General features: G+C 41.4%; 2 protein-coding genes across 2 annotated transcripts; both read left to right on the plus strand.

Moving 5' to 3' along the window:
- Positions 1 to 144: 144 nt before the first annotated feature.
- abcb8 (ATP-binding cassette, sub-family B (MDR/TAP), member 8) lies at positions 145 to 6370 on the plus strand. The gene is made up of 16 exons (XM_084481205.1): positions 145 to 323; positions 587 to 923; positions 1058 to 1213; positions 1497 to 1591; positions 1870 to 1975; positions 2328 to 2489; positions 2597 to 2682; positions 2846 to 2943; positions 3070 to 3175; positions 3280 to 3313; positions 3539 to 3675; positions 3772 to 3866; positions 4238 to 4371; positions 4468 to 4615; positions 5188 to 5438; positions 5975 to 6370. Exons 1-16 carry the CDS (start codon positions 226 to 228, stop codon positions 6056 to 6058), a joined length of 2127 nt encoding a protein of 708 aa, XP_084337331.1. The 5' UTR covers positions 145 to 225; the 3' UTR covers positions 6059 to 6370.
- Positions 6371 to 7563: 1193 nt separating this feature from the next.
- Positions 7564 to 12508, plus strand: cdk5 (cyclin dependent kinase 5). The gene is made up of 12 exons (XM_084480544.1): positions 7564 to 7706; positions 8026 to 8114; positions 8202 to 8269; positions 8403 to 8463; positions 8537 to 8593; positions 8676 to 8771; positions 9029 to 9103; positions 9343 to 9439; positions 9745 to 9814; positions 10028 to 10088; positions 10187 to 10267; positions 10883 to 12508. Exons 1-12 carry the CDS (start codon positions 7670 to 7672, stop codon positions 10967 to 10969), a joined length of 879 nt encoding a protein of 292 aa, XP_084336670.1. The 5' UTR covers positions 7564 to 7669; the 3' UTR covers positions 10970 to 12508.
- The last annotated feature ends 3894 nt before the right edge of the window (positions 12509 to 16402 follow it).

Here is a 16402-nt window from a genome sequence, read left to right on the forward strand (position 1 = left end):
TCATTCATATTCGAGGATAAAAACGAATGACACAACATATTAATAGTCAGTTGTCTCGCAAAATAAAAATTATATGTTTTTTATGTTAAAGTCCACAGGATCAAGGGTCGAGAAATGCACTCTGGGTGACAGTCAACATGGCAGCCCGCATGTAGCTCCTTGGGACCTGTGGGGCTTAGCGATTACCTTTCATTTGTCAAAGTACTACCCGTCACAGGGGGAAATATGCTTCACCTACTGTGTTACAGAACAACCACTGGTGCACCAGTCCGGTCGCTCTGCACGCGATTCAATAAAACCACAGATTTATGGAAATCTCCACGGTATGACTGAAAGATAACCCGTCCGGCTGGTTGTTGTGGTGGGGTGCTCCGATTTAAGTCCTTAAACGATGCTGTACGATTAAACGATTAAAGAATAATTGCAATAACTGAACTCGAAATTGTTGACAAATAACTTTGTTTAATCGATACCTGCACCATTCCGATGTACATAGCACCTCAAAGTCAAACACTCAATTTGTCAGCCGATCATTGAGTAGCACTGCTGTAGAGAATCCTAAAACGTGCGTTTCTTTATGTTTCAGAGCCCCGTTGTATTCATCACATGTGCCATACATGTGCAGGTCCTTGCGACAGCCTGGAAATGCCGTCAGTCGGATTTGGGGTCTGACCCAAAGAGCTGTCCGCCAGGCAGCCCCCCGGACGTCCAAACCACGGGGGGTGGCCCTTAAATTTATTCTGGGGCCAGCCTTCTGCACCATAGCCGCACGGCTCGTCGGCCGTGTCGCTTATTGTGAAGCAGATTTCAATAACAACGTCCATGCAGAGGTTTCAACTAAAGATCCCGACCCCGAGTTCAAATGGCATATTCTGTGGGAATTTGTCAAGCCTCAGCTCTTTGCTCTCCTCGGTGCTGTTGTGGTAAGGAAGCATTATCATCACCTAAAGTCACATTATTACCTATATATTATATATATTAGACCTTTTCCATGTTAAACACATGGTGTGTTGTTTGTTTTCATCCCAATTAACCAAGTTATGTAACTCTTTATCAGCTTGCTTTCGGTGCTGCACTCCTGAATATTCAAATCCCCTTAATACTGGGAGAGTTGGTGAATATCGTGGCCCGCTACATGAGAGAACACACTGGGAACTATCTTCAGGAGATCAGAGGTCCCGCCCTCAAGTTGCTTGGACTCTATGGTATTCAAGTGAGTTGCCCTTAATTAACCTTGAATAAACCAGAACTTGGAAGTGAAGTTTTACAACTCCAACCTCATAGCTCACAATATGTGTGACTGTAGTACCTGTGATATCATAACATTCACTGTGAAACATGTTTAAAATCCATGCTGCATTGAATAACATAATAATAGCATTATTATTCATTAAATATAGAATCTGGAAGTCGGATTACCATTGGTGTCGTTGTTAACATGCAACAACAATGTGGATTCATCCATCCCCCATTCACCTCCTCCTCTTCCTTCCCAGGGTCTCCTCACCACCGGCTACATCATCCTGCTGTCCAGGGTGGGGGAGAGGGTGGCCTCCGACATGAGGAAGACCCTCTTCGCAGCTTTATTACGGTGAACAATTCCCCCCCAGTTTCCTCTTTTGTACACAAAGACTCAGCAGCACATAGCTGTATAATGCCCATCAAAAAATAGCGTATTTTCCATAATATGGACGATAACACTGCTATATTGTGTGGACATTGAATTTCCTAACAAACCGTGTAGGTCTGAACCAAGATGGTTTTAATGTTCTGTGTCTCCCACTCCCAACGTGAGAACCATGGTAAAAACCAACACATGTACAACCATCATACTAAATGCCTGCCGTGTATTTGCTGTTATTTTGTTAGACAGGACGTGGCGTTTTTCGACGCCAATAAGACTGGGCAGCTGGTGAACCGCCTGACCTCCGACATTCAGGAGTTCAAGTCCTCTTTTAAATTGGTCATCTCTCAGGTATTTATACCTCACAGCATTTTGTTGCAAGAGGTGTGTTTGTCTACTTATTGAGTAGTGCTAAGAAATAATATAGGCTACTCTATGCCTAGTAAGCTTACTTAATGTTTTCATCAATCATGTGTTTGGAATTTTAAATAGATAATAGGAGATAAAACTCCAGTTTCAAAGAGATATGCTGATTGGTTATCAGTAGACAATCCTTGTTTACCTATGCAGACCTAATTTAGTCCCAGTTAGGAGTAGTGGATTTATTTAGGTTTATACACTGAATTGCTATAATTGAAATTTTGCATGTGACTAATCTTTCTCGTCCTGTCTTTGCTTTCTTGTATGTTTTTGCGTTCCTCAGGGTCTGCGGAGTCTGACCCAGACAGTCGGGTGCTTTGTTTCCCTCTACATCATTTCACCTAAACTCACCGGTCTGACGGTGGTGGTCCTGCCCTGTCTAGTGGGATGCGGGGCTCTGATTGGTTCGTTCCTCCGCAAGCTGTCTCGATTGGCTCAAGAGCAGGTCTGGTGAAACGCTGGGCTTTCGTTGTTTTGTGATGTGAATCTTAGTTCGTTTTTTTTGCTGTTTCTGTTTTCTAATCTGATGTTGAATCCTGTGTGACGTTGCAGGTGTCCAGGGCAACAGGTGTGGCTGACGAGGCGCTAGGCAACGTGCGGACAGTTAAAGCCTTCGCCATGGAGGAACGGGAGCTGCAGTAAGCCAGAGTGTAGTATAACTAGAGATATGTAGTTATAAATATAAAGGCTACTTCTTTGTCTCGTGATCAGAGGATGAGGATTCTTAAGTAGACTTCTTTCAAAAAAAGATTGCATTCATCTTTTTATTTATTATATATTCTATATCTATTTATTTTTCAGGTTATATGCCTACGAAGTGGAGAAGTCCTGTGAAATGAATGAGAGTCTGGGCAATGGAATCGCTGTGTTTCAAGGCCTGTCGAACGTGGCTCTAAACTGTAAGGTCTTGTTTTTTCTCTCATCTCTTCATTTGATTTGAAAAGCGCTTTGCTAAAGGTTCCGACTGTGTTCATTAAACGTGTCTTTGTGTGTGTGTGTGTGTGTGTGTGTGTGTTTTAACACAGGCATCGTCCTTGGGACTATTTTCGCTGGAGGATCTCTAATGGCCGGTGATGAATTGTCCCCAGGCGACCTCATGTCCTTCCTGGTGGCTTCTCAAACTGTCCAAAGGTAAGACCTCAGGGTTTCTTTAAAACCTGACTGACAGCAGTGCACGGCTTTTCATGAAATCAATTCACATTCAATTTCACAATCATGTTACTCCTTCTCCACAGGTCTCTGGCAAGCATCTCTATCTTATTCGGGCAGGTCAGTTGGCCAACATGATACAAGATGATGTGTCCCACCGTCGAGTATTGCTTTCTATTTGATTTTTTTTAAGCTGTTGTTTACAGACTTGTAGACATTTGAATCTTCACTTTATCTGATTCCCATTCATATTCAATGGTCTCCATATCGACACTCCATGGACAATGTCATTGGTGGTTAACAGGGAATATAAAGGCTGTTTCTAATCCAACATGTGCTCCGCAGGTGGTGAGGGGTCTGAGTTCTGGGGCCAGGGTGTTTGAGTTCATGACCCTGGAGCCTTCCATTCAGGTGCTGGGAGGCGGACGCATCCCTTCCACTTCCCTGACTGGGAGGATCGATTTCATGGACATCTCATTCACGTGAGGGACCTGTCCTCCGGTGTTCACTACAGACACAATGAAAACAAACCCATGTTGGCGATTTGGTCCATACTTTTTTTGTTGTCTGTTTTGTAGTTATCCAACCAGACCAGGCCATCAGATCTTAAAGGGCTTCAACCTAACTCTGCCCCCCGCCAAAACGGTCGCCATCGTCGGTGAATCTGGAGGAGGTATACACGCCCGGCTGGAGCAGTGATTAATGTTCACCTTCATTTTAGGTCCCAAAATCACGTGCCTGATCCGGTTCTATTTAGTGACATGTAGCACTCAAACTGCAGGGTTAGGGGTTCTCATCCCTGTGTAGATTAGAAGGCAGAGCAAGGCACTAACACTGCAGGGTTAGGAGTTAAAATCTCTGTCTACCTAAGAAGGCAGAGCAAGGCACTAACACTGCAAGGTTATGGGTTCTATTCCGTGTAGCTCAGAGCGTAGAGGGAGTGTTTGTGTGTTCTACACACTTCCACATTGATGTAATGGGGAAAAACAAAAGCATGATTATTATGTTTTTGCCACCACTTGATGCCCTTGTTTATTTACACAGGGAAGTCCACTGTGGCGGCTCTGCTGGAGCGGTTCTACGACCCTGATAATGGCGTCATCATGCTGGATGGACTCGACATTCAAACGCTTGACCTTTCCTGGCTCAGGGGACAGGTTATCGGATTTATCAATCAAGTAAAGATTTTCTTTTCTTTCATGTCCAATTGCACTGTCCTATTGCTATCGCTGGCTCCCCAGATTGGTAATTGTCATTTTCTTTTCTCTTTTAAGGAGCCTGTGCTGTTCGGCTCCTCTGTGATGGAGAACATCCGCTTTGGCAAGCCTGAGGCTACAGATGCTGAGGTCATCACTGCTGCTAAGCAGGCCAATGCCCACCGCTTCATCACTAGCTTCCCAGACGGCTACAGCACCGTGGTCGGTACGGTCTGCTTAGCTTTTCCAAGAGTGGGCTTTTACGTACCTAATTTTTTACATTTTATCAACCAGCCTTTTCAAACAATGGCTCCACTGTAAAATGACCCATTCACAATAAGGTTATTTTGGTCAGAATTGTATTTTGTATTACTGAAGGGCAGACAAGCCCCAATTTGGGGGAACAGAGTGTTTCACTTTCTGAGAGTTAATATTTGTTACGACCCACCATTGTGCTGGAGGCGGGCGGTCTGTGAGTGTGTCATTGGTGAACACAAACTCGGCCAGCCATAGTAAACCATAAAAAACATGTTTGTAAAGGCTTCCAAAAGGTGTTGACTAGTAATTGTAAAAAAAAAAATCCTCATCTGAAAGCTTCATCTACTCATGCAAATTAGTTTTCTTTGGTAAAATAAATCTGCAACGAAACAGAAAACAAGACCCAACTCTGCCCTTTGCAGTGTTTGGTTTCCAGCCCGGGATCTATGCCGTCACCCCCCCGAGGTTTGGCCGTGAAATAGGACTGCTGGTTCAGAGATTAGTATGGCTGTATTCAATCCTGTGTGTCGATGCGTGCAGGGGAGCGCGGTGTGACCCTGTCGGGCGGACAGAAGCAACGCATCGCCATCGCCAGAGCGTTGATCAAGAACCCCACCATCCTGGTGCTGGACGAGGCCACCAGCGCCCTGGACGCCGAGTCAGAGCGGGTGGTGCAGGAGGCTCTGGACCGGGCCACTAAAGGACGCACGGTGCTGATCATCGCCCACCGCCTCAGCACCATCCAGGGGGCAGACCTGATCTGCGTCATGAGCAACGGCCATATTGTGGAGGTGAGGCAAAGGAAACCGCAGGCCTTGTGTTGATTCAGTTACCGTGGGTGTCGCACTTAAAAGGTGACATATTATACCACCAGGTGTGAGTGTGATTAGCTATTACAAGCAGTTTTTGAAAATCTGCCTCTTCTGAAGTGGGCGTGTCCGCTTAGATCATAGCTGTCAAAGTCAATCCTGCCCGCAGTGTAATTTAATTTGGCCCCCCAGATAATATCTAATGTCTATCAGAACTGGCCCGCTGGTTTATCGCATTACAGCGTTAACGCGCGTCTTGGCGCGTCAACTCCGGCAGCCCGTAATCCCGTAATCCCGTATCCCGTTGCTACAGTCCTCTGGGTAGGCTGGTAGACTGATCTATCCAGCGTACATCTAGGTGGACACGCCCACTTGTGATTGATGTCAGAAGAGGCAGATATTCAAAATGGCTTGTAACAGCTGATCAAACTCACACCTGGTGGTACAATATGTCACCTTTAACATTGATGTAAGAGAATCACTACATAATACCCAACATTTGTGCTTTGTGTTACAAGGCTGGGACCCATCTGGAGCTGCTCGGACGAGGAGGACCTTATTCAGATCTGATTCGGAGGCAAAGAGCCGAGGCCAAGAAATGAGCGATTAAACAAATGTTTACAATTAAGTGTACCGTCACAAATGTGAATGTCAATAATGATGAATGTCTCTTGACTACTGGGATCAGGTTAAATATACATGTAAAGTGTACATATTTGGACCAATCATTATATTTATATGGTAGTGGTGTCTAAGACATAGGGTTTTGATTGCCATGTAGCAGTAGCATAATTGTACAGAATTTAATTAAATGGAATACCAGTGTTTTTATTCTCTTCTGTATAGAACTTATATTTTATCTGAAAATGTACTGTATTTATTGCATAATGAAATAAAAACACTAAGATAAGAGTTATTATCTGGTGCTTATGAATTTTGGCAATATAAATGATTCACAATCAGAGGAGGATGAGTCATAATATGTACAAATTGATGCAAATGTTGTTGTTATATATATATATATATATAACTATATATATTGTTATATATAGTTATATATATATATATTGTTAGTCCAAAAGCGTTAAATATCATTGTAAAATCTTGGTTACAATGCTCACCTTGGTGGGTCTTCTGGCTGTAGATTTTTTAAATTCTCAAAATACAACCCGCCATCTTCAGTCATATAAAATCCTAAATACAATATGCAGAATAATTTGGCATCCCTTTGCAGATGCCAGCATGTATCTCTTACTACATCACTAGCATCACCCACATTAACTTATTAATGCATGTCCTCCTGTCATATTTAGTACCCTAAATATCATTACACTAAAGGGAAGGGATAAATATAATCCAGAATGTGAAATTATTCTTAATGTGACACAGCTTTTTCATCTGCGCCAAAAGTAGGGTGAAGCTTCTACGCAAACAGCATATTTAAATCCATGCTTTAAAATATTATCTAGCCTAAAACCAGTATCACTTTAAACTATCAAATTTCAAGGGCCATTCCTCAAACATGATACACCATGTATGGCCAGACATTTTTTAAGGAGGTTGAATAAGATTAAAATGCAGTGAGCCAAGATTCAAATTATATATATTTATTTTTATTTGCATTGGATGTGCATAAATGTAGCCTTTGTAAATAATGGCAGTTTAGTCCATTTCTACTCTGCCTGTTTACATTGACCAAGTCTCGCCTAAAGAGCATCCTTCCCCACACAAGTCTGCAGACCTTGGTACTGCCGTGATTAATGTCATCTTATGATAATTGCCTCTAATTCTGATGGATGTTTTGTAATACAGCGTTTCTCAAAAAGCTTAATAATTTGTGTTGGTGACCTATCATATAAAGATTTTAATGAGACATGTGAATGTATTTCACCTAGTCTATCTACCTAACATTTTATTTTTGTTTGTTTAATACATTTGCATGGATTTGTCCATGAGTATGCAAGTGTCCTTTCCTGCAGCAGACCTAAATCACAGTATGGATTGCATTTCCTGACAACTCCACTGTGATGCTGTTCCTGTTTCGGCCGCTAGATGACCAGCAAGAACAGCTTGCCTAGTGAAGTGTCTATGGTACAAGTGTGTTGGAGCTAACACCAGCTAGCAAAACATCACTCCGGATTTCGGATTTTCTTTTGTATCGGCTAGGCCTGGAGGTTCACTAGTTAGATTAAGGCTGGCGCCGCTTACCAAACATGCAGAAATATGAAAAGCTTGAGAAAATCGGAGAGGGTAAGTACAATTACTATGAAGGAAAAGTTGGATACCTTTCAGCTCCAAGCTAGCATTCCTTTGCTTGCAGATTCAAGTCGTTAGCCCATCGCCTAAACAAATGGGCAGTGTCAAGTCATCGTTTTAACGTTAAACAAGGGGAACATCTTATATTTTACGTCAATCCAACCATTTACTTGGGGATGTATAGCGCTACATGGCTGTTTTTTTTTAAGGAGATGTGCCACTGTAGCTAGCATTATGGCACAGCCAGCAGCTAGCCTTTCATTCATTAACGTTCCCCACTGCCCGTCTCTGGCTTTGCTCTTTTCCCTCCAAGGGACGTATGGAACCGTCTTCAAGGCGAAGAACCGTGAAACGCACGAAATCGTGGCTCTGAAGCGGGTCCGATTGGACGACGATGACGAGGTATGTGTGAGTCATGTCGAGGCTGTCAGCAGCAGCAACAGCAGGGTGCTGAAGGCTGGTCATTTGTTTATCACTCTTGTTTTTTAGGGGGTGCCAAGTTCTGCCTTGAGAGAAATCTGTCTCCTGAAGGAACTGAAACATAAAAACATTGTCAGGTGAGTGCTTGGGTTCAAACTGTACGGTTGTGTTGTTGTTTTAGACCTTTTATCTGCGTTGACCGATGGCTGGTGTGTGTCAGGTTGTCTGGTTGCTGATCATCATTAAAGATATTTTGTTTTGTGTACCCAGGCTACATGATGTGCTGCACAGTGACAAAAAGTTAACCTTGGTTTTTGAGTATTGCGATCAGGTAAGAAAACGGTCCAGAGAAATGATTGTCAAATGAGGGGTAATGTGTTAATGTTAACTCTTCACGTTTCTAGGATCTGAAGAAATATTTTGACAGTTGCAACGGAGATTTAGACCCAGAAACCGTGAAGGTAATCACTTTTCTATCTTGACTCTACATCATATTATACATTCTGTGTGAGTTTTTTAACTGTGTTTCTCCTGTTTGTGCAGTCGTTTATGTACCAGCTCCTGAAGGGCCTGGCCTTCTGTCACAGTCGGAACGTCCTCCACAGAGATCTGAAGCCACAGAATCTCCTTATTAACAGAGTGAGTGTTCCAACATGGACGTTAAGCTGTAGTGCGCCTGTTCAAAGCTATAGGACCAAATCATTCAGTTATAACCCCATACACGTCACAAATAAATGGTTAATTCTGTATATGATTCACATCGCAAATTATTGTACAACTTCCCTGGCGAGTTAAATGCCACCATATACTAGGCTATTGGCTAACTTTCTAGTTCCAAGGTCAAAGCCCAGATACTTTCAATTGACTATTACTGTCACTATTGCTTCTATCACCAGAATGGAGAGTTGAAGTTGGCTGACTTTGGTTTGGCTCGAGCCTTTGGGATTCCTGTGAGGTGTTACTCAGCTGAGGTAGGTGAACGTTACGTCAAAAAGGTCCTCGGTAACACTAAATCTGTTTGTTGATATTAAGTACCTGGTGCCAAATGGCAAACTGCCCACGTTATGCTGGAGAACATTTCAAGGACCAGTTCAGAGAAATAATCAACATTAATCAACATCCATGATGCAACATGAAAATCGTCAGAACATACATTTGTATGTTAAGTGATGCTGGGTGAGATGTGGACGTTGTGCTGTTGTGTTTATAGGTCGTGACTCTGTGGTACCGGCCCCCCGATGTCCTCTTCGGTGCTAAACTCTATTCTACCTCAATCGACATGTGGTCAGCAGGGTGTATATTTGCAGGTTTGTTCAACTGTTATTGGTTATTATCTCATCTTATCTTATCCTAGCTATCTTTGTTGTAAACGGGGAATGGGTTAACCTAACAATTGTTAATACTTGGTTCTTTGAACATCCTTACTGTACAGACAGAGATATATTATTGTTTAACTTTCTTCTGACAAATATACTTATTGTAAGTCGCTGTGGACAAAAGCATCTGCTTAATGTAAATGTAAATATTACGTCTGTATCCCAATGTTTAACTATTTGCTGAGTATGATTTTAAATATGATCCTGAACTTATTTTCTTGTGACTGTCCACACAGAGCTGGCCAATGCAGGCAGGCCGTTATTCCCTGGGAATGATGTGGACGACCAATTGAAGCGCATCTTCAGATATCCTTTTGCCATTTGGTAATAGCGTCTTCTTCTGAAGTTCATATACTCATTCATTGTACATGCTACTCTCAATTATAAGATGGCTGTCTGTCTTTTTAAGACGGGGCTATATTTTCAGACTGTACAGTATGACGTATAAAAAAAAAAGAGGAATATATTTTGTGTTGTGGACTCCATCGTCTTTGTAGTTTTTCTTTAACACTGTGCTACATTGTTGGGTACACCAACTGAGGAGCAGTGGCAAGCCATGACAAAACTACCAGATTACAAGGTGACCCATTAACGTTTTCTTGTAAACATATTGTTTGTGTCACACAAGAGGACCAGACTTTAAGCAGATGGTTAACTTGTGATTTTATCCACCTCTAGCCGTATCCCATGTATCCCGCCACGACCTCACTGGTGAACGTGGTTCCCAAACTCAGTAGCACAGGACGAGATCTGCTGCAGGTGATCCAACGCTTTATTACCTATATGAATGTTTGTACCGCTGTGTGTCCGAGCATGTAAGGAACCTCCACTGTCTATGCAATGACCACAGAAATGTATTTATCTCAAACTGGTACCTCACAATAATTGAATGCATGTAATAGTAGTAATTTAATGTCTGCTTAATTAAGTCTAGGTCTTTTTTTTTTTTTAAATACAGCACAACCTTTTATTTGGTACAGATTTTGTTTGATTAATATACTTGCAGCTATAGCTTTTATACAGCAGCTTTTAGTATTCATGAGGACGGGTGTGTGTGTGTGTGTGTGTGTGTGTGTGTGTGTGTGTGTGTGTGTGTGTGTGTGTGTGTGTGTGTGTGTGTGTGTGTGTGTGTGTGTGTGTGTGTGTGTGTGTGTGTGTGTGTGTGTGTGTGTGTGTGTGTGTGTGTGAGAATTTTTTTAGGATTTATTATAAAACTGTAGGGCAATTTTGCTTTTATCATGCTTGAGTGCTGCCAGGCTATTCCAGTACTAGTTGAAGACAAACCGCTCTAGACTTACTCCACAATGTTGGATTAGATTTCGAACAGTGAACTTTGCTTGTTGAATTAAGATGTTTTTTGTAATCTTAACTCAGAACCTGCTGAAGTGCAACCCGGTCCAGAGGATCTCTGCAGAAGAGGCCTTGCAGCACCCATACTTTGCTGATTTCTGCCCACCGTAGACCACACCGTAGCAGGTGAACCTCCACCACCACCACCACCACCACCACCAACACCACCACAATCAAGCCTCCTGACCAACACATTTTCACTCAGACCCTTCCACCCTGTATCAATTTTTTTTCTTTTCGGAAATGCTCTTGATTTGATATCATCTTGTTGTGCCTCCTTGTTATCTTCTAGTGGCTCTGCAATTGTTTGTTTTTTTTGTTCTGGTTTGCAAGTCTTTACGTTTGAGGTCTGGTCTATTCTTGGGAGATCATTGACCGCACTCGTGGGAAAGATTCTGTTGCGATTATGGAATTGAACAAACATTGGATCTTTCAGTTTTAATATCTGGTACAATGGAATACATGCTCAGCGTCAAATGTCTTGAGTGGACTGTGAAATCAGTAGAGATGGTTCTTTGCTGTTTCAAACATTTGAACAGGCCATGTCTTAAATGGAAAACCTAATTGCATATAATACATTAGTGTGGTGTCACTTTAAGTGAGGTATTTATGCTTTACTTAAAAGCATGAACACCTTTTTTATTAATGGCATCCATTTTAGACTGAGGAATAGACAAAAAGACTTCCATTTAATATTTATATTTTAAGCATACAGGTAAATCCATCACTTTTCCACTACTTTTGAAGAGCAGATTGTACAATGGAATGGGACAACGCTATATTAGTTGCAGCTTTTTTGCCAGCTTTTTTTGTGTGCATGATTTGTCAACTATCAGTCACACTGAGGTCACTTCTTGTCACCATTTCTCAGTCTATTAAAATGCAGCAGCCATGTTAACAAAAGCGGACCAATGTCTATTATAGGCTTGATGAACAGAGGACCATTGGTGAATCATTGCTATCTTTTATAATCTGTTAATTTTCTTTTGTGGTTTAAAAAACTGAATTGTTGGCTATTGTATATCAGAAACGAGATCCGTAAGAATTTATATTTCATCTCACACTCTGTCCCTTGTGGTTTTAGTTTTCAAACAGCTTCCTTTTCCATTGCATCACCCCTCAGATCGTTTCCTTCATCATGAGTTGTCTTTGAAGTAGATAGAAAAGTTAATATTATATTTTTGTTCTATTGATGTAAACAAAATAATTGAATGCATGTATTTATTAATAATTGAATGTCTGCTTAATTAAGCCTAGGTCTTTTTTTTAAATACAGCACAACCATTTGTTTTGGTACAGGAGATTTTGTTTGAATAATATGACACTTGCAGCTACAGATTTTATACAGCAACTTTTAGTATTCATGATGAAGGTTGTGTGTGTGAAAAATGTTACAATTTTATTATAAAACTGTAGGGCGATTTGCTTTTATCATGCTTTAGTGCTGCCAAACTATTCCAGTACTAGTTGAAGACAAACTGCTCTAGAATTAATCCACAATGTCATTGGATTTTGAACAGTGAAGTTTGCACTTTCTTGTGTCCTCTCTCCTTCTCACAACGTAGCCGATGTACCATTAGACATACGCCATCAGTGGTTTGGTTTTTATTTTTTTTAAACCACTATGATTCAGTATTTAATAAAGTGGAAATAAACAAACCCACCGATTTATTGATGTTTAGAAGTGTACACTTTCTGCTGGTTTCCAGGCAAATCTCATCCCTGAACGAAGAATACATGGCTGTAGCTGTTGCGGTATAACTGCTGTGTTCCTCATCTTTTCTTTTGTTAACACAAAAATGCACACTAAAAGTCTTCTTGTTTTGTCATAGATGCAAAACGCATAACCAAGTTGATCATAAATGTGCATACAAAACTTAAGGACATTACACACATTTAAGAGGGTAGGAGCTATTTAATGTCCACGTCAGTGTTAAATCACAAATCTACAATATACTGTAATGTACAGTATGTAGAGCCAGATGAAGCAAGCCCGAGTCCCCAAATTGTTTGCATGCAGTCATAAAATATACAAAACAGAATACCTGTAAATACCACTCTTTGCTTCAAGCCACTTAAGGTATTTTCTTTTATTTTTCTCTCGCTCTCCATTCAAAATGTCAGGAACATAAGTCACTCATCGCGCCCACTCTGAACTAAGTATTGCACAATCCCAAGCCTTCCTCAAGGTTGTCGGTGCTGCTATTTTTCCAAAGGTCTTATATACTTTTAATAGCACAGAGAGAATGGCTGCATTAACACGTTGTTTCATCTGGCTCCAAATTACATTTGGATACAATACAAAAAAAGAAATAATGTTTAAACAGGTCTGATAATACAGTAGGTAGATATTGGTAATACACAATGGTCATGCAAGAAGGCAAATGATGTGATGTGCCTGCAGAGTGTGATGGATCAAGCTCTTGGTAATTCAATAATTCAAATCTAAAAGGCTATATATATAGATATATATATTGATATGAAATGCTGTTCATCTATGGTTTCATAAATGCTCATTGAAATTGTATCACTACTGGGAAATAAAAAGCACACACATTTCAAGCCCTAAATTAGCTGCTAGCTGGGATACATAGTTTGTTTGACCGGTAGTAAGGCAGGGATTAGGGGGGGGGGGAGGGACCCAGGGTTGCCATGTTAACCCCATGTTAACCCCATGTTCACAGTTGGTTGTCTATCATCCCAATAGAAAATAGTTTTTTTTATGAACCATTCTTACGCTTATGAAATGGGACGACGTATGACAGAAAACCGTATTTCTGCAACGATATCGTATAGCATCACAATGTCACATTTAATTTGGGGCAATACCTTTGACTTTTTTTTGTATTCTGAACCAGTTAATATGTAAGATCATCATAATATATAGCACTTTAATATACACATGTCAAAACTCGTAGCCATCTCACCTACGTTCGTTAAACAGCTACCGGACAGGAATGAATGAATACAATTTGGGAATCCTAAAGAGTAGGAAGTATGCCGACTGGATTTGTTAACAGTAGTACCGTAATCAATTAATTTATTGCTCACAACACAACACCACCCATTAATTAAATGACCCTGAATAGTAAACCGATATTTTTATTTTCCTTTGGATTAAGTCTGGACTGCGTCGGTGATCTGGCGCAAAGCATGTTCTCGTATTCCTGATTAACCCTTAAGTACGCGTGTAGTGTATTGGACACTCCAAACTGAAGCCTATAGGCGCGTCGCCGTGGTAACAAGACGTGCCTGTCATTGGCTCCGAAAGTAATGGCTGCTCTCCCAAGGTTTTGTGCTTCACAACAGTCATCTAAATAAGCAGACAACCGAGTAATAAAGCTCTGGTGTTTCTAACTCCACCCGTCCTACTGGCGAGGCGGTAAGCTCACCGAGTTAAAAAACAACAACAACAAAGAACACAACACGGGCTGTCTGTTCTCCGAACTGTAGTCCCAACGAACGATCACAGTTCAGATGTGTGAGGTGTTACTGGCGTGGTTACAAGTCCAGAGCCATGGGTTCGGAGACGGGAAAAGAAACAAACATGGATATGGAGCGGGAACGTAAACTGACAGACGTGTAAGAAGAGAAGTTGTGGGAACGTGAGGGAGATGGTTAAATGTATCGTTTATTATACTCGATGGTTTATACATCACAATTTGTCGTTTTTCTTTTGCGGTTTCAATACATGATATCGGAATAACAATAGGATACAATGATGCAATAGTACAATGTGTCTCTGTTTAAAAATCGACTTAAGATAAGATAATCAGGGATGTTGTTTTTTTTGTTTGTTTTTCTTTTACATCTTCTTTGTCTCTACAAATTATACTCAAGTGTCGGTCGCGTAGGCCGAGGTCACTGGAGAGCGGAAGACGCTCGGGGTCCACTCGGATATAAACACATTCAGGGGCTATACGTGGACGGGTTTGGGTTTACGGGTGGCCTGGTGAACGGACTGTCCTTCTGGTGAGAGATCACGGAGGGCGGAAAACGCCCCCGGAACAAAACGTTGACCTCGCGAGGGAGTCTAGAATTTCGTATGGCATTTCTGCGGGTATATACATATTCATGTGAAGGTAAGGAATGTTATCTACAGACGGTCTGTGTCCTCCAATGAATTGAATTTATTGAATGTATAATAGAGAATAGATTACTATCAATGGGGCTTGTGCTGAGTTATGAACTTATTTTGCCATCGGTAAGGACAAATGAGGAATAATGCAGAATGTCACAAGAAAATTCTAGTGGTTGGTCTTCTAAACTGAACCATTGAACGGAAACCAGGGCCAAGGTTGACAGAGGACTAAATGTATGCATTTTTCTCATGACAGTCATTATGTCGTATATAGCAACACTATTCTAAAACTTGCAAATGATAATGTAAATGTTAAATATGAGCCATATATATTAGGATACAATCATTTCTCTCCTGACTTCTCTGTGAACCTTAATGAGAAACACGGTACACACAGACAACCATTTAAACACTTTCATGGGAAAACATGTTTGTATTGCACATTCAACCCTTTGCGTCTCATATTGTTGTCCTCATAATCAACAGTCAGTCAGTCAACGCTTTCAGGCTACGTTCAAGAGGTCTAGGTGACTGTGTGTACATTCTTCCACTTGAAGAGACGAAAGCTTAGCAGTAACAAAGGCGAAGTGACGAACAGCGATAAGCTATGGATGTGTGTTTTAACTCGGGGTCACGTGTGAAGACCGTGTCCTTATCCTGATCACGAGCGATCAACCCCTCAAAACGTCAATAAATCACAAACACCTGTTTTCTTTGACTTTAACTAGGTGACAGGTCAAAGGTTTAACAAGTCACTCAACCTGCCTCATCAAATTACAGGGGGGGGGGGGGGGAGAGAGGGGGCATCGCTGTTCATACACCTCATGTATGCCACTCCTTCCAGTCCACGTCTATTCCTTGGATTCTTAGGCCACAGAACTCAAACAGCACGTGGTGATATGTAATTATACATCTTAAAGGTCCCATGACGTGCCACCAGGTGTGGTGTGATTAGCCGCTACAAGCCGTTTTGGAAATCTGCCCCTTATGACATCCCAGGTGGGCGTGTCCACCTAGATGTGTGATGAGCAACGTTAGCTACAGTTAATCACACCACACCCGGTGGCATGTCATGGGACCTTTAATATGTTACCTCTGGTCACAACCCGTTCCATATACAATCACTTGACTCGGTCAGAAATACCTCTTGGGTCAGAAAGAAACCTTAACCACGAGAAAGCGTGGATGAACAGAAGCGCGCGAGTGAACTGCACCACGGATGAACGTGAACACCATGAACGTCTCAAACCATATGAAATAAAAGATGGACGCCCTCGGCATGGCAGTTAAACCTGAGTTTGTGTTTTGGAAGTGTTTATTTTTTTTGGTGGTTTTTTTTTTGTAACTGATGATAGTATTCTATTTCTATTCAGGCATTGATAAGGTCTACCACGCTGTCGAGTATGCGCTCAATGTTTTCTCCCTTTTTGATTTCTTCACTTTTTTACTTTTACATAAATTAT

Source organism: Micromesistius poutassou (assembly GCF_964030765.1).
Source record: "Micromesistius poutassou genome assembly, chromosome: 16".
NCBI classification, from domain to species: Eukaryota; Metazoa; Chordata; class Actinopteri; order Gadiformes; family Gadidae; genus Micromesistius; species Micromesistius poutassou.

What these genes read in the sequence shown, in the direction of transcription:
- cdk5 (XM_084480544.1), top strand. Translation starts at nt 7,670, where the DNA reads ATGCAGAAATATGAAAAGCTTGAGAAAATCGGAGAGG. An exon ending in TGAGGTGTTACTCAGCTGAG is followed by an intron (nt 9,104 to 9,342) that starts GTAGGTGAACGT and finishes TTGTGTTTATAG; the next exon opens with GTCGTGACTCTGTGGTACCG. An exon ending in CAAAACTACCAGATTACAAG is followed by an intron (nt 10,089 to 10,186) that starts GTGACCCATTAA and finishes ATCCACCTCTAG; the next exon opens with CCGTATCCCATGTATCCCGC.
- abcb8 (XM_084481205.1), top strand. Translation starts at nt 226, where the DNA reads ATGCTTCACCTACTGTGTTACAGAACAACCACTGGTGCACCAGTCCGG. An exon ending in ATGGAGGAACGGGAGCTGCA is followed by an intron (nt 2,683 to 2,845) that starts GTAAGCCAGAGT and finishes TTTATTTTTCAG; the next exon opens with GTTATATGCCTACGAAGTGG. An exon ending in TTCATGGACATCTCATTCAC is followed by an intron (nt 3,676 to 3,771) that starts GTGAGGGACCTG and finishes TCTGTTTTGTAG; the next exon opens with TTATCCAACCAGACCAGGCC.